Source organism: Otolemur garnettii, unplaced genomic scaffold (genome assembly GCF_000181295.1).
Source record: "Otolemur garnettii isolate 467f Iridium unplaced genomic scaffold, OtoGar3 scaffold00070, whole genome shotgun sequence".
NCBI classification, from domain to species: domain Eukaryota; kingdom Metazoa; phylum Chordata; class Mammalia; order Primates; family Galagidae; genus Otolemur; species Otolemur garnettii.
Genome location: NW_003852465.1, coordinates 6,578,462 through 6,600,683, shown reverse-complemented (window position 1 = coordinate 6,600,683; position 22,222 = coordinate 6,578,462). Strand labels below are relative to the sequence as shown.

Sequence of the window (22,222 nt, the reverse complement as noted above, 5' to 3'; positions counted from 1 at the left end):
GGACACAACTGAAGATCCCATTCGTAGACAAATGGCTGAGATGTCAGAAATCAAATTCAGAGTTTGGATTGCAAATAAGATTAATAGAATGGAGGTAAAGTTGGAATTAGAAATTCAAGGAGCAATTCAAAAATTGTCTAAAGAATTCAATTACTTCAAACACAAAATCACCAAAATGTGTCATCATCTTGCCACACACCGAGAACTACACTGAATCCCTGTGAATGAAGTTCTATAGAGGCACTGCACTAGGCGTAGTTAAGTAATCTACAGATGATCTGGAGTATGGTGGGATGTACGTGGTTTATATGCAACTGCTAGGCCACGTTATATTAGGCACCTGAGCATGCACATATTTTGGCATCCACTGAGATTCTGAAACCAGTCCAGCACAGATACTGAGGGACTAGATCAACACAAATTCTAGCTAACACTAATAATACCTTGATTAGTATTAAACTTTAAAAACCTCTGAATAAGGCTAAAATTTAAACACTGCAATCTGTGTTATAAAACTACAAACTCATAATCTATTCCCCTCAAAATAAATTCTTAGCAGTAATGAGAAACTGTTCGATTTCAGCTATGCATTTTGAAAGCCACTTATAGAATGGAACCAGAAGAGAATGATGCTACTGGTTCCAGACACCATGACATCTAAAGTTAAAGTGAAGGAAATGAGATAGTGTATTCTAATCAAGAGGTAAGGAAACATACCTTCAAAGCCTTTAAAAGACTAAGAATTATAGTCACTCAAAACGTGATGTAAAGGAGATTACATTTAGTCTAAATGTTTAGATCTTTAGAGAAAAGAATTAAAAAATCAAAACTGGAAAAGAGAAGATTTTTGTGAGTGCATGCAAGTCACTTAACTCTTAAAAAAATGGGAGTTTCAGACAAGATAGTACCTAAGACTGTTTCATCTGTAACATTCCTTCATTTTCTTAAATAAACTATTAAGGTTTTTTTCTCTTAATTTATGAGTATAAATATAGATCATCAATACATAACCAAGCTTGTTTTATAAGAAAGCATTAAAATACAAACCAAAAAGTTACATTTAGTGATAACACATTTCTTGGTTTTTATAATGTGTGAATCTGAGCAATGTACTCTTAGAAAAACATCAAAATGATATTCTTGTGGGTTTTACTTTTTAAAACGATCTTCTACTGGATGAGGGGCACAACTACAACAGAAGCTTTGCATGACAAATGGCAAACAATGTAATCTAATCATTTCCAACTTCATATTAATCTGATAAAACAAACAAACAACAAAAATAGTTCAGAAACTCTTTGAAGAAAAATCTCTCAGCAGAAAAGTTTTAATTAAGCTTGACAGAAATTACATAGCAGCTTTCTTAAATAATTGCTATTACCCAAAACAGGATCAACTCATGATTTCAGAAAAGAATAAATCAATAAAAATGTTTATAGAAAAGAATTTTTTAAATGATCTTTTATGGCTATTATTAAATGCTTTCCCTTTGGGGCTACAGATCTGTTTCCTAATAGATTAAGTAACTTTGCTCTTTATCAACAAAAGGAATGAATGAAGAAGACACCAATATTCATTGCTACAAAGCACCAGAATGATTCACATCCTCAATCAGGATGAGTAAGTGAAGAAAGGTATAGATGCCTTAAATAGGTATATTCTTAAGAAAACTATTTTTATATACATGAGTTTGGCATGTTATCAGATCATTGGTTTAGCAGATACAGGTATATTTAACAAACTTAGTTATTTTTAGGTAAGGACAGTTACGTTCCTTTCATTTTAGTTTTCATGAACAATAGAAGAGGGTATGGCTTCTGGGAAAAGTATCCTGTAGGCTGCATTTGAACTCTGAAGTATAACAAATTTATTATAAAATAAGCAGCTACAAATAAAAAAAATCTGCCTCAAGTATATTTTACTGCCCAGCTAAATACTAGTTAGACACAGAATCTATGGTTATATCATTTACTTTCATACACATACATTATTCCCTTACGTGTTACATTTTTTTCTATAACAAAATTGTTATTATTTTAATTGAGACAGAGTCTCACTCTGTAACCCTCTGTAGAGTGCTGTGCTGTCATAGCTCACAAATTCTTGGGCTCAAGAGATTCTCTTGCCTCAGCCTAACTAGTAGCTGGGACTACATGTGCCTGCCACAACACTCAGCTATTATTTTTGTTTGTTCGTTTGTTGAGCAGGCCCGGGAAAGGTTCGAACCCACCAGCCCCAGAGCATGTGACCAGTGCCCTAACCATTGAGCCACGGGCGCCTAGCCTCTGTAACAAAATTATTACAGCTGATTAATGGAGGCAAAAGGAACAAAATTGAGAAGAAACAATGAATAATAATGGTATTAGGATTACCTGTTGGCCTTTCTCATCAGGGACACTTCCCTGCAGTTTTTCTAGCCCTGAGTATTCTGAAAGTCTGAAAGTCCCTTCTTGGGGTCCAAGTACCTCCTTAACATCCCTAAACACCTTGAAATGATGGAAATAATAAGGTTTTGCTTAAAAAAAAAAATCACCTTTTAAATCTTCTATTTAATCTACCCCCTTAAGTTACCACTTTTAAAAAGTGGTATTAGGGCAGCTCCTGTGGCTCAAAGGAGCAGGGCGCTGGCCGCATATACCAGAGGTGGAGGGTTCAAATCTAGCCTCAGCTAAAAACTGCAAAAAAAAAAAAAAAAAAAAAAAAAGTGGTGTTAAAAGAAAGTTTAAAATGCAATTTTACAGAGTATATATAAAGAAATTTAAAGAATCTGGGCAACGATAAAAATCAATTTCTCTTAATGAGTAGGCTATTAAAGGCTCAACAGCCTATACTTTCAAAAGAAACCTGGGATGCCATCTTGAACAGGTGATTTTTTTTTTAACTCAGTTTAAAACATCTATCCCTTATAAATACTTCATATTATACATTAAATATACCTGCACCACTATTAAGTACCCAAATAAGTAGCTGGCACCATGCTAAGTATAATACTTAAGAGCTCTCTGTTTTAAATTTCATTCTCATAGACATCATACATAGGGCATTTTTTTCCTTGCAAAGGTTTTGATTTCTATATAACAACCACATATTAATTTTGGAAATAAAGAGTATAATATTTTACTCTATTTTAAATAAACTACATTCTTTGGCAGACTAGATAAAAGTTTAATACAGATTTCTCAGATTAGGAACAAAATATATTCATTTCATGGCTTGAATTACCTGCATTTATGTCCAGTGTGCTAAGTAAAGAGTTTTAGCACTAATGTCCTAACATTGTGATTTAATAGTATTAATACCCTGTAGTACTACAGTATCCAAATCCCAGGCTGCAGACTGTTAAGAGCCAGGAGTGACCAGCAGGCTTCATCTGTACTTACAGCAGCCAGCGGCTCCACATTACTTGCATCACTACGTGAGCTCCACCTATCCCCACCCCAACCCATGGAAAAACGATCTTCCATGAAACTGGTCCTTGGTGTCAAAAAGGCTAGGGACCACTGCATTAATCGTTAGGTTTTTTTCAAAGAGGCTTTTTAGAACTTTACAGAACTTTCAGAATAATGGGAGTGGAGAGAAGGCTAATGGGTTAAGAGAATGAGTTTTGGTTTCAGAGACATCCAGTCTTTGACCCTGGTACCACTTCATATTAGCATGTTTCCCCGAAAATAAGACCTACCCCAAAAATAAGCCCTAGCAAGATTTCTATGCATTTGTTAAATATAAGCCCTACCCCCCCATAAGACCTAGTGATGGGTGTGACTATGGAGATACGCTGCATAGCCATGCCATGCACTTCGCAGAGCAGTAAGGAAGACTGGAATACCTTTTATCTGCCACAGCTCCTTTCTCCGAGCCATTTGCACATGCTTGTGCAGGTGCGCATGTGGTAACTGAGGTTGCAGGCATCCTATTGCGCACATGTGAACGGCTAGGGAAAAGGAGTTCACGCATCACTAGTGCCAGCCCCACCAACAAAGTCGGCTCCCCTTGTCAGGTTCCAGAAGATGACTTAACTGTATCTGAATAAATGTAGATTGTTGTACTATACTTAAAAAAAATAAGACATCCCCTGAAAATAAGCCCTAGTGTCTTTCTTGAGAAAAAATAAATATAAGACAGTGTCTTATTTTCAGGGAAACATAGTAGTTGGTAACCTTGGATGAGTTATTTAGCATCTTGAGTCCTCATTTCTAAATTGGTGATAACTTTTACCTAATAGGGCTGTAAAAATTAAATAAGAAATTGATTTCATACAAAGTTCCTAGCACATTTCCTCATCTTAGTATTATCGCTCCTTCTTTGTTAGTGATATCATGATTGACTATAGTCACAATGGAAGATTAGGGACACAAAAAATGAGAGTTGGTAAAGCAATTCCATAGCAATGGAGTTTTTCTATAATTTGGCTTGGTCTATAACTATTTATTATTATAGGGACTCAAAGAGGACAAAACTAGGCATATAAACAAGATGAACTAGAAAATTATTAACTATAAAGAGCCAATTTACTAAGTTTCTACTATGTACTAGATATTGCACTATTTTTTTAAAACTGTGTTTAAAAGAAAAACTTAATTTGTGGAAGCCTGTTTGAATAAAAATGGTTATTTTCCACCAATAACTTAGTATTAGTCATGTATGTATTATCCACTGAAGAATACACAACTTAGTTACTTCGAAATAGAACTAGGTGATAAAAACACAGAAATCAGAATGCTACTATGCCCCAGAGAATCATTGTCCAACTTTATCCATTTATATGAAGAAAGATACACATTAGTTAAAAAAAAATTGTTCTGAAGCAAGGGACACTTCATTCTTTTTCTTTTATCTTCCACATTGCTGTACTCTACACAACTAAATTTGGTACTAATACCAACAGCTGCCACAGATCTGCTATCATCACCAATAAGCACAGGAAGAAACCCAAGTCAGAAGCATGCTAGGAGAATTGAGACAGTCACGAAAGGTTCTGGCTATGCAGGAACTGGAAAAAACAGAGTGAAAGAGAAGTGAGCAAAGAAACAGGTGGTAGAACTCTGACTTCAGCAGTAACAGTAACATTGTCCTTAAAATTTCTATAAGCTGGGCGGTGCCTGTGACTCAAAGGAGTAGGGTGCCGGCCCCATATGCCGGAGGTGGTGAGTTCAAACCCGGCACCGGCCAGGAAAAAAAAGAAAAATTTCTGTAAGCCAATCAAGTCTCTCCATTTAGTAGTGCCGACCCTAGAAATACTCTTATTTACTAAGGCATGCAGACAGGGGAGAGGAAGCCTTAAAAGGGGAATAGCAGAAACATGACCAGAGAGCAAAACACTAAGAAACACAGAAGAGTAACAGAATGCCTAAAACAAACTGAAATAATAAAAGTATCTTTTTAAAAGTAAAGGAAACTCAATACGTAAATTTAACAAGAGCACACTTGATAAAATGGTTCTGGGATTCATTTTTACCACAAAAGTATTGTTCAAGCACACTCGTCAAAATCAAATACAGAAATTCCCATCTAGAGCACTCTTAGGAACCCCACGTCCCACAGTAAATTCAAAAAGATGACTTAAAATACATTTATAAAATCTTACAGCTCCAAAAGCTATAAGATTAGTAAATGCTTCTCTACTTTGGGGGGGCTACAAAATTATTAACCTTGGTCTATAACAAAACTGAAAGATTCTTTAAATCATGCTAAATTAAAAACTTTAATACTATAAAATATTACAAGAAATATTACCAGAAAAAAAACAAGGACAGGTTGGTACAAGTGAGGTGATATGGTACTTTAAGGTGAGACGTGGAAAAACATGTGTTTCCCTCTAAAATCCTATTTACAGATCAGAATTTTGTTGTAAGAGAAATGTGATAGAATGACTTACCTGTGGGACCACATTCTGTATGTACGTTGGTGGATGCTGCTGCTTTTGCTGCACAGCACTTTCTATTGCTACTTTAGCTACAGTGCTTGGATCTGCTCCTGCTGGCACAGCAACCATTGTTGCACTGCAACCAGCATTGTTAGGGTCACTGATTGTAACAATTCTAACTCCAACTTTATTTGGAATTCCTGTGACTATTTCCCTATCATTATCCTCTGCTGGCCTCTTTACAGTCTTGCATTCTGCTGTGCCATTTGTAGACCGAACATCAGATGATAGGGCTGGAGAATGGGACACTCTTGATCCTGAGTGGGGAACTGCTATGATTTGATGCCCCTGTATAACAGAGGTTGTAGAATGTGGTGAGACAACTACACTTGGGCGTTGCTGAGGCACATCTGAATTCAAACTTGAAGCTAGAGGTCCATTGGGCAAATCAGTACCACTAAATTGCTGTGTTGCCATATTTGAAACCTCCTGTATACTGCTCACAGATGATGAACCACCCAAAGTTAATACAGGTCCATTAGAAATTCTTTCTAATTGATCACCTTTGGCAGTATCTTGCTGAGTGACATCTAAAGTCCCTTGTGGTTCCATTGGAGATATCTCACCATTTCCTACATGATTGGAAGTTTTGTGATTTGGAATGTTTTTGCTCAAATGGGAACCATCTCCTTTATCAAAATCACAGATTCCATTAACTAGGGGTTTTTTCAAATCACTTTTGATATCCTGCAAATCCATTTGTTCTGAGTTCTGTTTTCCAGATGCTCCATTCTCACCTAATTCTAATGATGGCCCATTACTAATTAGTGAGCACTGATTAGCCTCACTTTGAATTTTCCCTGAGTTTGAAGGAGGTAGACTTGAGTCACTGTACTTTCTCCCATTTAACAGATTTCCCACCTGCATTTCATTTTCCTTTGTATCCCCATTGCTGGTGTTTGTGGTGCCTCGTCGGCAGGAGGGGTTCTCCATGACTTCAATTTTACGTTCATGAACATGTAAACCTGTTGCTTCCTTTGCTTCCTCCTCCTTTTGGCAAATTATTTTATCACCTTTGAATGGGGGAGTAGCAGTAGTACATGATTGTCCAGCTGGAGAAACTTGAGTGGCTGGAAGCGCTTGCACCTGAAGTCCAACTCCTGTCTGCGTTCCGCTCATGGTAATTCCTGCTGGAGCAAGGAGCTGAGCTGTATTTCCCTGACTCACAGTTGCAGTTGCAAAACTTGTATTTGGCACAACTGTTATAGTTACCTGGTTACCAGAAGTCCCTTGGAAAATGGTTGCTGGGCTATTTGAGATCAATGGGCCTGGCAATATTTGTAAATTCGAGATGGGCATGGTTTGTACTCCCCCTGTGGGTGGCATTGCACTTTGGACCAACTGAACATTTTGTTGCCCAACCAAGAGGGGCTGAGCTGGAGTTTGCCCTTGTACTCCAAAACCTGCTGCTTGGTTATTGGCCACCTGATAGACCACCTGAGGACTAGGAGCTCTTGCATTATTAGGGGGAGGAATCTGTGGAGCTGGGAGAATAAGCTTACCACCTGGTGTTGAAGGACCACGCTTTGGGAGCAGCAGCTGTTTAATCAGACTTGACTCACCAGAAGCAGACTGACCAACTCCTGCATTTGTTTGCTGAGGTTGAACTTGCATCTGTACTTGTTGTGACTGCTGAACTTGTACTTGTTGTGGTGGGGGTGCTGGTGAATGCTGCTGCTGTTGCTGCCTTTTCACAGAGAGCATTTGACTGACAGTAGGAGGTGGTCCCTGTGATTGAGGGGTGGAAGATGATGACATGGCAGTAGGGACTTGATTAGTTGGAACAGGCGAGGGTGAAGAAGATGGAGTTATGTTTGGTTGTCCAGTTAGCTGAACTGTTTGACCAGCAGGAAGAGCTGCTGGATTAGCAAGAACAATTTGGTGAATGGCTGGTGCATAAGTTTGACCTTGTTGAGCTGGCTGGCTTACAATCACTACACTTTGTTGGGTTGGCTGCTGTGGTTGTTGAATAGGCTGCTGTACCACTGTTGATGAAACTTGCTGAGAAGGGAGAGGTTTTGGTGCAATATTCTGAAACCCTACCCTTGAGGGTTGTGGACTTGGGACACCAGCAATGGTAACCATCTGTCCTGCAGCTACCTGAAAATTCTGTACTGAAGTTGCTGAAACAATATTCGATGCAGAAGTTGTTACATATTGTGGGGGTGCTATGATAACAGTGTCTTGTGGCTGACTTCCAGCTGATGTCTGTTGAGATGAAGTTTGCACAGGTTGGGGTGATGTTGTGATCAGCGGTTGGCCCTGTGATACTGTAGAAGTACATGGTGGTATGTTCTGTACTCTGCCAAATATATGACTCTGTGGAACAGCTTGCTGAATTACTGTAACAGGAGTGCCTGAAGGTATTTGTCCTGGAACCACTGTGTGTAATGAAGATTGTTGTGGAATTACAGATGGATGGTGAAGCAATGTCTGAGAATTCACAACTGTAACAGGCTGGGGCCCTGTACTGTGATTCTGAACCACAGAACTCTGTGGAGGTCCTCCTCCAACAGCAATACTAACAGGAACTGCTGTCTGAGGCATAGAATTCTGGATTACAGTAGCCTTAACAACTTCACAAGAAATTGGAGCTTTATTTTGAATGACAGTCACTGGAGCATTTTGCTGCTGGTGGGTATGAACCGAAGGATTTGGTGGAATTCTTGAAACAGTCTGTGCCACAGTATGAACACCTTGTACTGGAAAAGACATTTGTGTTGCAGTCAAATTTGAAGATTGGTTGGTAACAGAAGTCCTCTGAAAATGGTTTCCTACAGTTTGTGATCCATGAGGGATTCCTAAAAATATGGGGAAAAGGTCAAAATTCCAAATGAAATGACTGGAAAAACAAGGGAAAGTTATACATTTAAAATATATATAGTATACATTTTTCATTCAGTTGTATTACTAACATTTCAAACATAACAAGAATTAGTACCTGCAGGTGAAGGAGTTGGAGATACATCAGGAACAGAATCAACACGAACAACAGGAGTAGAAACTGGTTGCTGCTGATAGTACATCTGAATGGGAAGTGGTATCGCCCTCCGTTTGACTCCTACCACATGAATATGTGCTTGACCATTGTTACTGGAATCCTCCACTCTCTTCACTGTATGATTTGGAAAGACCGTTCTGTAATGTACACATATATTCAGTATGTTTTTATAAGGATCACTCTAGCAAAAAACACTTCACTTAAACAATGTATACATGATCAAAGGCAGTGTCTTTACTGCTGCTTATGTATAAACCAGTATGATTCATGAAATTCACCAAGCTGTATTCTGCAAGGGTAGAATGCAAAGAAAGAAATATAGAAAATTAATATTCCAATTTTAAAAATCATTATTAAACAGTGTTATTGGGTTTTAAACAATTCCACCTATGTATTCAAACCTATTTTATGAACCTTACAAAATATGCAAAAGCCTTGATAGTTGAAGAGTATTAATTTTAGACTATTAATCAAGATTTAAAAGAGCTAACGTTTTATCTTTAATATGTAAAAGTAAATAAAAAAAAGGTAAAATTAATTTCTTCCTTTGATAAAACTCGTAATGTTTCAAAACACCAATATGTGATTTACAAAATGGTCTTTTATTTAAACTTCTATTGTACTACAACCTACCCATATGAAATTTCTAGTTATAGAGATATTTAAAAATAGATAGATAATTTAGTATTTTTCTCTAAGGAAAAAAGGTGTTGTAAGTGATAAATGAATTTTATTCGAAGAACTATGCATCCTACCTAAGACATTTATAAAATCCAGTTGATGTTAGGATTCCACCACGAGCTAATTTACTGCAAGTTGAGAGGTATTCAGAATACATTTCTGCTCGAGAAACAGAACAATCTGGATTTACTTCGAAATGGGCATTTAGCCTAAAAGAGGAGAAAAATTAAGCATTATATAACATACTATAGGAAAGTCTATATTTAAGTATACTAAAGCCATTTGAAAACAATGTGTGATAAACTAATAATTATACCTATTAATCTAATTTCACTACCTCATATGATAGCAGCAAAAATACATGCTGTTTTGGATTACATAAAGAGATTACCGAATTATAATTATAGTATTAAAAATATAATTAACAATAAATATGAAACTGTTTACATCCCAGTGAGAGCAGAGATGGTCTGTTGGCAACAAATGTTCCGTAAGAAATAGTTTTATTCAGTGACTATCTACTTGGGTTGCTGTCTTATAATAATCATAGTATAAAAGAAGTTCCCAATTATGAGATATTTGCATTGAAACTGAGAAAAATGGGAAAAACACTGAACTAGGGTTGAATTTTTCTTGGCTATTGTTTCAAATTCCTTTAGAAAAAACTTACCCAAGCTCTTCAACTACTCCCCCCCAATTCATGCTACACATTCCCCTTCTTCCATTTCAATACTAATGCTAATTCATTATTAACTAATTCAAACTTTAGTTTGTCTTTTGCTTAAAGTGACTTCCACATATAAGTCTCGGATTGGAGACTCAGTTATCCTTACATGACTCTATTCAGAATTCACTATACATAATGGGCCAACTTAGTAGTTGTTTCTTATAAACAGAATCAAATAATTATGATAAAATCATTGTAGAATGAATTCTCTTCCCCTTCTCCCAAGAATTGGCAGAAATGTGTAACTGGAATTTATAAGATCAACTGTATACTTGACACACACAGATTTTATACTGTTGTATATCTTCTTTCCAATTTTCATAATCCTCTCTGTACTGAGATTTCAAAAAGACTCGATATAATAATTTTCAATTTGGTTGCAAGGTAGAAGACAAACATTTCCAAATATTATTGTAAGAAACTCCTAAAGTATAAGGGACCAATGTGTAAAAGTACAGAAGGTGAGGGAAAAGCAAATAATGAGAGAGATTTAAAATCATAAACCTGACTTAAGCAAACTGGAAAAGTCTGGAGAAACTGTTGTAGGAAAAGATATGAAAGCACCAAAAACACGAAACACAGAGTGACAGAAGCATGAAATGGAAGACAAATAATGTTAGAGAATGGGAGAAAAGGGATCAAAGAGAGAAATTTTTAAAGTGAGATCTACCAGAAAGTGATCTTATACTATAATCTGTTACTCTCCTAAATAATTTAAGTTAAACTTTATAAATAAGGTACAGGCAACTATTTATAGCAAATGAAATCTAGCATTTGGTTTTTTCAAAAGTGGCTGAGATATGACTACTCAATCTTCTCAAGAAAAGATTATTGTCCAGTTGCTTATTTCAAGGCAGACATACTGGTTATTCTATCATTTAATTAATTTCCCCTTACTACTCACATACACAAAATTAACTATCAATGAATAAGAAGGTTTGCTTTGGATTGAAATGAAGGGACATTTAACAACAACATCTGGTTTTATTTTCTTAAAGTTAGTCCAATTCAGTTTTAACAAAACATTAATTTTAATCTGACAACACTTTCTACAAAGTAACTTTTAACATAAATTTTACTATGAACAGAAATTAAATGGTGCAATTTAATGAAATTCTAGTCATGCTACTTTAATTCTGAAAATTCTGGAGAATATTCTGCTTTCAAATTATTCCAAAACACAGGTGAAGTGACTTTACATGGTCTTTTTTTTTTTTGTATAAGTGATAGTCTACTCTAATTAAAAAAAAATGTGGATTAAGACATTCTAGATGACTGGTGAATACATTTCTTTTTTCCTTTTGCTTTATTCTTCCCAAGGATAAAGCCTTAATAGAAATAAACCACTTACCACTGACAAGCAAACTTCTCACTATCTATTTCCACTATTCCTGGAGGTGGAGCAACATGCTGTGCTACAACTGCTCTGGAAGCTAAAGAAAAAAATACATTAGCTACATCATTTTTTTAAAACTTAGTCACTATATGCTATATTTAGTTCATGGATACTGAACCAATTAATATTCACAATGAGTATTTTTTAAAAAGGTGTATGGACATATGAAAATACACAAATTTGAGAAGGAAGCTAATATATAATGGAGCACATATTATACCAGCCACTGTCTTCAAGGGTTCATGTAAACTATTTTGTTTAACCTCACAATCATTCAAATAATAACAATATGGATAATTTAGCTAATATAAACTATTATTCCCATGGGCCAGACACTGAACTATATACTTTACATATATTATCTTATTTAATTCTTCTGTGAAGTAGACGTAGGTAAGAAAAGCTTATAAAGCTCAAAGAGATTAAAATAACCAGCCCAGGATTCACTTCAACATAAAAGTAAATAAGCATCTTTCATTTTAGTGACAGAAGCAGAATACATCAGAAATTACAACTTCACTTCTGAATTTAAAAAGATTAATATTAACTGTACTAGTGGCATATATAAAAGTTTTGGAATATGATGGACAAAAGTGGAATGAATTTAAAGTCCTACATTTACAATAGATTTTTCGTAGATTAATTTTCAGGAGAGGACAAAAAAGGATAGATGATCTGTTGTAATAATAATTTTGAAGTATTGCTTGGTGCCCACAGCACAGTGGTTATGGCTCCAGCCACATACACTGAGGGTGGCAGGTTCAAACCCGCTTGGGCCAGCTAAACAACTGCAACAAAAAAAATAGCTGGGTGCTGTGACAGGCACCTATAGTCCCAGCTACTTGGGAGGCAAGGCCAGATAATTACTTAAGCCCAAGAGTTTGAGGTTGCTGTGAGCTGAGACACCAAGGCACTTTACCCAGGGTGACATGGTGAGACTCTGTCTTAAAAAAAGAAAATAATTTTGAAGTATATTTTTTGTCCTGAAAATAAGCAACATGGTTGTGTAAAAATGTACTCGCTATTAATCTTAAAATGATACTTTTTTTTTTTTTTTTTTTGCAGTTTTTGGCCAGGGCTGGGTTTGAACCTGCCACCTCCGGTATATGGGGCCAGCGCCCTACTCCTTTGAGCCACAGTCACTGCCCTTAAAACAATTTCTAAGATTTTACTTATGATACATTCTAAAACAATGTCAAGGCCAATAAATAAATGAAATAAATCATCTATTATTTTCTAACAAGCTATCTGTAGAAAATGAATATGTTATCTTTTCTTCTCCACTATACAAACGATAAAAACATGAAAAAAATAAGTCATGTAATAAAATTATAAACATGAATCTTGTATATGTGTAAATAAAAATTAAATGTCATTATCCTGTTTTACTGTTGAATCAGCATTATTTTGTATTTTAAACATATATAACATACCCACTTTTTGTCAGATGGCATTTTAGCAAAACTCAGTACTCTCAAACAGACCAAAAGCGTTCCTAAATTACTGGGATAAGAGGAACTCTATAGCACAACCAAATCTGTGAATTATCATAAATACTCATGACCTCTTCTGAGGGCCCTAGGCTTTTTTGGGGATAACTAAGAGCCACTTAATAAACATTTACTCTGTATTAAGCCTTTTATATTATCTATTTCAATCTTCACTATAAGTCTAAGTTTAATTATCTCTATTTTCCAGATAGAAAACTAAAGCTCAGAGATTAAGGACCATGCAGGAATACATGCTGGAGATAGCAGAGCTGGGTAAAGTTGGAAAGCCTTCTTTTTAGAAGTGCTGGATTTCAATCTAGGTTTGACATATATCAGAGGCCATAATGTGATATGCTGCTTCTTTTTTTTTTTTTTTGAGACAGAGTCTCAAGCTGTCACCCTGGGTAGAGTGTTATGACATCACAGCTCACAGCAACCTCAAACTCTTGGGCTTAAGTGATTCTCTTGCCTCAGCCTCCTAAGTAGCTGGGACTACTGGCGCCCGCCACAATGCCCGGCTATTTTTCTGTTGCAGTTGACGTTCTTGCTTTAGCTGGCCAGGGCCAGATTTGAACCCACCAGCCTGGGTGTATATGGCCAGCATCCTACCCACTGAACTCTAGGCACCACCAATATGCTGCTTCTTAAGCAAATGTAATAATTAGAGCCCAAATCATTTTCCTGTTGATAAGCAAACCCAGCTTATTTTTTCTTCTTCTAACTTGATACCAGTATAGAAATTACTACTCTAGGGGCTGAATTTATGTAGAAATCTTTCCTTTCCTTCATCATTTGTTATGAAAAAAGAGAATACCCTCTGAATGAAATCGCCTGTATCAATTAACAATCAATTTCATGGAACATTAGAAATTATGAGCAATTTTATAAACAATGCATAAAGACAAATAACCAAGTCACAATTAAGAATTTCAAATGGAAGTGTATAATTACTATAAAAAGTAGCTACTGAGTAGAATTGCCCTCAAGATTTCTGAAGACATTCCAAATGATATAAAGGCACTTGTACTTTGAAAGGAATTCATTCCCAAGTAATTGTCTTTCATATGCATTCTTTCTAAAACTGTTTTGCCTTCTCTTTGCTAATTGTTCTCCCATTTTGAAATAAAAAGGCTTAACTCTCACCTATCTTTTACAGCACTGTAAGATTATACATTATGGTTAAATGCACAACTCTAGAGTCAGAAAGTTCCATCACTCACTAGCTGTGGCCACCAGTAAATTATTCAACATTTCTGTCTATAAACGAGGAAAAGTAACTCTACACTGATGTCATACATTGTTATGAGGGTTAGAGTAGTTTATATGTAAAAATCTCTGGAAAACCAAGGGGAGAATTAGAGAATTGGCGTCCACAAAGGTTCTTAACCAAGGCAGTATGGTAGAGTTTCCTGTCAATCCTAGAGTTTTATACATTACACTTATGTACAAAGTTGGGCATCAAAATTAGAGGTATTCAGACCCTTTGGTATGTTCTGAATTCAGATAATATAGAGTGATGACAATTATGCTTAATGTCCTTGCCTCCCCTATCTCTCAACTACTGTCTAAGAATACATTATTTCTGAGGCAGAATCTTAGGTAGGCAAAGCACAGAATTATCTAAGGTGACAGTCTCTTATTTCATTCAGATTACAAAGTCACAGCAACTTTAACTCTTACAATTCTGAAGGTAAAGAAAGTGTCATAGAATTACTTTCAAGAAAGTAACAGAAAGTGAATCTGATTAAGCAAAAGACTTGGTAAGAAAAACTACTTTCATCAGGTTATGTAGCATCTTTCATAAATTGAATGAGGTAAATCTGTAGTGCCATGGTTTTCACAAAAATATATTTGAAGCACATAATAAAAAATACTTTACAGACATCTAACACACTGTACTGGTCTTTAGCAATATTTCAATTTTCCTAACCCAGTAATCCTCAAAGTATAATCCTTGGAACTGGTGCTTCAGCATCTCACAGGAAATTGTTAGGAATGAAAATTCTCAGGTTCTACCTGATTCAGTAATTCAGGTTATGGATCCCAGAAATCTGAGTTTTAGTTAAGTCCATCAGACAATTCTGATGTATCATAAAACCTGAGAACCCCTGAGCTAAAACTTCTTGAATACTACATATTAGGTTTCACAAGTAACCTCTAAGTAAAAGAATAGGAAATATAATTTATAGTCATACCTTAATATCTTTTTTATAAATTTTCTAGAAGCTTAAAAAAGAATATCTGTATCTAATGCCTATGGCTACAAATACTCTTAAGTCAGGTACTTGGTTACTTTTTTTATTTCAACAACAAAAAAGGAGAACACAAGTTGTCAGATGATCATTAAAAATAAATTTAATACTTTTTAGATAATTCTTTAGAAATTCAAAGAACTATAACTTCCGTCCTCACCTATTCATTGATATGAACTAGAGTTTTCAATTTATCTCTATATAAAGAAAACAGAACTAATGCTGATTCCTGTTTCATGCTAGCAATATGTAATATTCATGGAGAGACAGTTTCTACAGGATTGGAGGGGAAAGTCCCATTCATCTTATTAAGAGATGCACTTGTAATAATTTTTCTTTTTGTTTAATAATTACTTATAAAAGCTTGTATTTACTATTGTTTAGTGTACTGTTTTTTTATTAAAACATGTAATGATAAATTTTTAAACATGGCTTTATAGAATAACTAAGAAATTTCAAAACATAATATTTATTTTATAGCTAAAATGTATTAACAGGGGAATGAACAACAGAATTTCAAACATAAAATACATATTAGTATCAAATTCTGTGAGGATACTCAAATATGAGCTCAAGGTAAAAAAGAAATATAAAATTTCTGATGTTAAAGAGGCTGTGTATTTTCTAAATGGATGATACAGAGATTCTACCAAGTACAAAAGGCATTGCAACTATTTTATTTTTAAAATTCAGTTTAATATATATCAAAAAATACGTTCTTTGCAATTAAATTATGTTGAAGAAATTTAGCTATAAACCTAAGCATGGATGGAAGATTACAAAAATTTTCATAGGAATGAGGTAAATGAGAGAAAGTTTGAAGGTGACCATTCCATAGAGTGCAATATCAAACTATAGGAGGCAGAGGGGAGACCATACTATAAAAGCATAACTAATCAAATAATTTAAAGTTGTCATTTAGGGACAGCATAAGTAATAAAGTACTTTCCAGCTCAAAGTTAAATCTTTTAGGTCCCTAGGGACCTATTCCTATTTCTATTCCTATCCCTATCAATGAATTACTAAATAAATGAATAAGCTCTCAATGTTTAAATTTGTCCATTTGCCAAATGAGGACCAAATCTTAGATCAGAGAATGTAGGTTCATTAATTGACTTGTCAATAGACCTATTAAGGTCAATGGTCAACCATACAGCAAAAATAGCCTTCATCATAATCACCATTGCATATTCCCAAATGGCTCATTATGTTCAGTGTATATACCGATCATTTGTCTAATCATCTGCTTCTTTATGGCTTTCAATTAACTTAATCTTCAGTGTCTTCTCTGAAGAAAAACATATCCTCACTACCTGGTCAACCAGCAACATAAACTATTTGATTTATTTGTGAAGGCTGAGAAACCATTCCTACTCTTATCAAACAGACTAGTACTCTGGTCAAGTATGGGTATGACCTGGCTGTTTAACTTTTATTACTTGTGAATGAAAACTCTGAGTAGACTGGCAGTCAGAATTACCCATTTTTTGCCTTCTATAATTGGTCCACTTCTGTTAGGTGGATTCAAGTAAATTAAAGTAACATAGGCTATCATTCTACCCACATACTTTAGAAGGACATTAATAGAAATCAATGAAATATGTGATACATATTACACACTTTGCATAAATAGAGTATATAATTTTAATACACCACGGATGAATGTGAGAAGAAATAGCTGGAGAAATATGATGAGAATCTGAACCAACTCATAAGCACCGGCAATTGACAAGGCTAGGGTATTTAGGAAGATTCGACAGGACTTGTGAACAGATGGATATATTAGCTAAAGATTAAGAATAATGAGATTTTTGGTTTGCAGATAGTAAGGTAGATGAGAAAGAACTGAATGTATTTCTAGCTGAAAGGAAAAAGCATGTAAAAAAAGAAAAGAGTAAGATATGGGAACAACAACAACAAAAAAAGATATAGGAATGAGGAGATGGGAAGGACTGATATTCAGAGCACAAATTCAGAAGTTAGCAACTCTTTGAGACAAGCAGAAGCTAAAGGAGAGTAAGTTCAGATGCTAATAAGTCTGTAAGTAAAAGAGTAAGAAGTTAAAGAAATTCATTCTATACAGCCTCCATATTAACTGCAATATGAGAGGTGAGATTAACTGAGGAAAAAAGCAGTTTCTATTAAAAAAATACAAGGAAAAGAAGTGTCTTGGGGACAGCAGGTGAGAGGGTAAGAAGTAGAAGGGCAAGTAAAGTGAAAGATAGATTGTTAGGACAAAGGTAGAGAAAGCACTCTACAAAAAGGCTGGAAGTGTTAAAACAGAAAAGTAATGACTCATAATGAGTCAGGAGAAGGACTAAAGAGAAGGCTGGTCATTAGACATGTCTGCATTTGCAATTACAGTGGAGTTAAAACAGAATTGAACCAAAGGACTCTAGGAAGGGTGCACACGTGCAAGTGTATATGCTTGGATGTGTTTATACACATGCAGGTGTGTCTGCTTATAATAGGCTCAGATTCTAGGTATTGGGTCAGAGAGATTGAGAAGCGATAAGGGTACTTAAGCATCCTACTGCTCACCTGAGAAAATTATATGGTAATATGTGATTAACCTGTTCCTGGTATGTCACAATTTCCCATCACTTAAATCACAAAAAATAAGCCTATTGGAGCACTTCTTATTGATCTCACAATTGGGAATACTGAATCCCCCACTTTCCCCTAAATCCTTCTCAACTGGATATACCCCCTACACTATTCTTTCTCTGGTTCATCTGGATCCTGCTACGCCTGGAATGTATAATATCTAAGAAATTAGGGTAACATGCAAATTCTTCTTTGGCCTACTCTAAAATATCAGTTACTTATACTGCATATTGAAATTTATCCTTAGTATTAAGTCTCATAAACATACTGGAAAAGAACATGTAAAGACACTAACCTGGGGCAGATGCTACATGGGTCTGGGTTTGGACTTGCTCTACAGCTTGTGGCCTAATTTCAGATAAAACTTGATGACTGGAACTTGGATGCTCGACAAGTTTTACTGCGGCTAGTGCATCAGGGCCAAACATCTGAATATCCATAGAAACCAGACACACTAACATGTCTAAAATAAATTTAAAAACCAATAGTTATTAGTCAATAACATTATTAAACAATGCATTTACTGATGAACATATGTTGTACAGAAAACTGCTTCTTAAATGCCAACCCATGAAATTATTGTACATCAGAATTATCTGGGATTTTTAATAAAGATTTTTAGGCTCAATCTCTGAAGACTGATTTAGTAGCTCTGTAGTGGAGGCTAGATATCTATGTTCTTATAAGCTTCCAAAGTGATTCTGACACAGATCTACATTTAGGAACCACTAATAAGAAAGTGTTATCTTAATTTCTCAGTAATAGCAATTTTCAAGCTAAATCTTTATTAACTCTAATATTAAAATTTATTTCCAAGAAGGACGTCATTTTAATTACTAAGTAAAATGCTTTAACAAGTGTTTAAAACTGACAACTCTTAAGAATGAGTAGGATGAGTTCATTAACTTTTAAGGATAGTGCCAATATTAGCACTTCTAGGAAAGGAAGGAAGCCTGTTTCACTTAGCTTTTTTTTTTTTTTGCAGTTTTTTGGCCAGGGCTGGGTTTGAACCAGCCACCTCTGGCATATGGGGCTAGTGCCCTACTCCTTTAAGCCATAAGCGCTGCCCTTTACTTAGCTTTTAATAGTAGTGGCAGACCATATGAAACAGAAAGACCTGCTCCCAGAGAAGTCAGACATAGAAGTTTTGTCAATTTCAAATCTGATATATTAACAATAGGAATAAAAAGAAGAATCAGGGATTGACTGCTGATTGCCACATATTCCTGGTCTCTATATGATATGTGTTTCTTCCTTATCCAAAACAGATAGAAAGAATAATGTAAATAAGTACCTCAAAATAAAACATAAAACCCCAATATCAATTAAGGTTTTTGTATAGCACCGTATTAGGTATTTTTCCTTAAAGAAAGTAATTCAAATTTTTTTTTGTCCAGTCTTACCTATGCTCTTTTCTACTTTTGCAATTTTTGTGCAAGCGACATCTCCCATTTCAGTGAGCATATATAGCACCTCAAGTGTTGAGATCACGAGCAGCACATCAGGTAAAGTGAGATGACAAATGATCTCTCTGTATGAATCCTGATCCACATATTCACAAATTAAAACACCATTATCTTCTGCTTTGCAAAGATTTCCCAAAATTTCCATGCCTGAAACACACACACATATGCACATATGTTGCTTTGTAACAAATGAAAATCTGTTCCCTTGAGACAATAAAAACTTAAGTGACTGCTCACCTCTCATCTTTAAAAATCTATCCCTTGACATTAGGCATTTTGTAACAGTATGAAACATCAGATGAGTAGTTTTGAAGTCAACTGGGTCCAATAAAAGCTGTAAGGAAAAAAGAACACTCCCACTGAGGTATGCTTCTTTCAGAGCTGTGTATTTCAACTTTAATAAAAACGAACAGGACAAGGTTGCATTCTTTAAAAAATGTAATTATTCCAACACTAGCCACCAATGAATCTGAAGCATCATTTCAAATATTTTTTTTTGTGATACTTCTATATTACCACTTTTAGCATAAAATGTATCTATGCATTTAATATTCTGTAAATATGGCAACTATAAAATGCCACATCCTAAACTTTTAAAATTAATGTGCTAACTACAGAACTATTTTAAATTACTGTCACATGCTTACCTCAGCTGCAATATTTCCTAATGTGTCAAGGCCTAATTGCCTTAAAGAAATAAAATGACTATGTGCAGAAAGTAATAGGAAACGAAGACAGGTACGATTAGCTGCCAAGAGCTTAACATTGCCCTCCTCAAAGGAAAGATTTCGCAAAATCACTGCAATCTGAAGTACCCGCTGTCCTTCAATGTCATTAATGCCCAGCTTTCGAGGTGGATGAAATAAAGATTCCCAAATCCATTCTCCTGATGTACCTTCTGCAACAGAAAATACACATTTTACTTAAATTGTTATTTTGCTTATTATTCACACTTAAAAATTGTTTAATAATTTTGCTTTCATTGACTTACCATGAGACTTGTTTCTGTCAGAAATGAGGTCACGAACTTCATTATCATCAACAATATCTTTCCAAAACTGTAATGAGAAATTACTATATTTAACTCTCATGATCTGAAACAATTACTTTAAAAATAGTCACAAATAACATAAAATTGTAACATTTTTAATTGTTTTAGTTTACGTGGATATTATATTCTATGGATTTAATTCTCTGGCATAAATGCTTGATTTCTATAGTTTAAAATATTTTATATAATAAGGTATCATTTTATGACTAGTGGTTTTGTTTGTTTGTTTTGTTTTTTGAGACAGAGTCTCACTATGTCACCTTAGGTAGAGTGCCATAGCATCACAGCTCACAGCAACCTCTTGGGCTTAAGTGATTCTCGTTCCTCAGCCTACCAAGTAACTGGGACTATAGGTGCCCACCACAACACCTGGCTATTTATTTTGTTGTAATTGTCAGTGCTGTTCAGCAGGCCCAGCCTAGGCTTGAACCTGCCACCGGGGCGTATTATATGGCCAGCCCCCTACTCACTGAGCTACGGGCACCTGCCAGTGGGTTTTTAAAAAATTTCAGATCAATATGAATACAATTAGGTAACTTTGTTTGTATTTATAGGGTAAAGTCCACATCGCAGCTATGCCCCTCACTTAGGAATTGTGCCATATACCCTTATATTATGCCTATTAGGTGACAGCATACCAATTCTCCTTCCTCCTCCCATATGCTCCCCTACTTGAGTTTGTGTTTTTCTCTTGTGTAGATGTGTAGTTATTCATTTACTGATTTCATATACTAATATATGAATATTGAGTAGTTGAATTCTTGCTTTTCCATTCTTGTGATACTTTACTAAGCAGAATGTCCTCTAACTCCATCCAGGCTAATACAAAAGATGTAAAGTCATCATCTTTTTATGGCTGAATAGTACTCCATGGTATATATATACCACAGTTTATTTATCCATTCATGTGTAAGTGGGCACTTCGGTTGATTCCACATCTTGGCCATTGTGAACCGAGCTGCAATAAACATTTTTGTGCATATGTCTTTATGGTAAAATTACTTTTTCTTCTAGTTAGATACCTCATAATGGGATTGCAGGATCAAATGGAAGGTCTACTTTTAGTTTTTTGAGGATTCTCCATACTTCCCTTCAAACAGGCTGCATTAGTTTGCAATCCCACCAACAGTTTAAAGATGTTTCCTTTTCTCCACCCTCTCACTGGCATCTGCAGTTTTGGGCCTTTGTAGAAGAGAATAGCCCACTGGGGCTAGGTGATATTTCAAGGTGGTATTGACTTGCATTTCTCTGATAATTAGGAACGATGAGCATGTTTTTCATGTGCTTGTTAGCCATCCATCTGTCTTCTTTGAAGAAGATTCCGTTTATAGGTCTTGCCCAGTGATAAATGGGTTTGCTCTTTTTTTGTTGAATGACCAGTGTTTCGTAACCTAGGAACTACAAACCCCTAAAAAGTCTATGAAAGAAATTAGGACTTGCATGGTAGAAAAAAACAGTATCTTTATCTTCATTAAACTGGAACTGAAATCAAGCATTTCTTTAGCATTTTCTTCATCTCTGAAAGTTAAGCAATGAACCAGGGTAATATTAGCAGTACCTGTGACCTTTGTTACCAATATGAATCACAGATACTTTCCAATCACTTTACAGCCATTAAGAATATCAAG

The 22,222-nt window shown here is 35.4% G+C and overlaps 1 protein-coding gene across 1 annotated transcript in view; it reads right to left on the bottom strand.

Moving 5' to 3' along the window:
* ARID2 (AT-rich interaction domain 2) overlaps positions 1 to 22,222 on the bottom strand; it is a 185,849-nt gene that overhangs the window by 45,447 nt on the left and 118,180 nt on the right. Inside the window, exons 5-13 of the mRNA XM_012807514.2 lie at positions 20,535 to 20,601; positions 20,191 to 20,441; positions 19,781 to 19,877; positions 19,481 to 19,690; positions 18,373 to 18,540; positions 11,684 to 11,765; positions 9,680 to 9,814; positions 8,865 to 9,061; positions 5,876 to 8,724 (exon numbers count right to left, since the gene is read on the bottom strand). Coding sequence (XP_012662968.1) covers positions 5,876 to 8,724; positions 8,865 to 9,061; positions 9,680 to 9,814; positions 11,684 to 11,765; positions 18,373 to 18,540; positions 19,481 to 19,690; positions 19,781 to 19,877; positions 20,191 to 20,441; positions 20,535 to 20,601 — 4,056 coding nt within the window. The remainder of the gene's footprint in view (positions 1 to 5,875; positions 8,725 to 8,864; positions 9,062 to 9,679; positions 9,815 to 11,683; positions 11,766 to 18,372; positions 18,541 to 19,480; positions 19,691 to 19,780; positions 19,878 to 20,190; positions 20,442 to 20,534; positions 20,602 to 22,222) is intronic.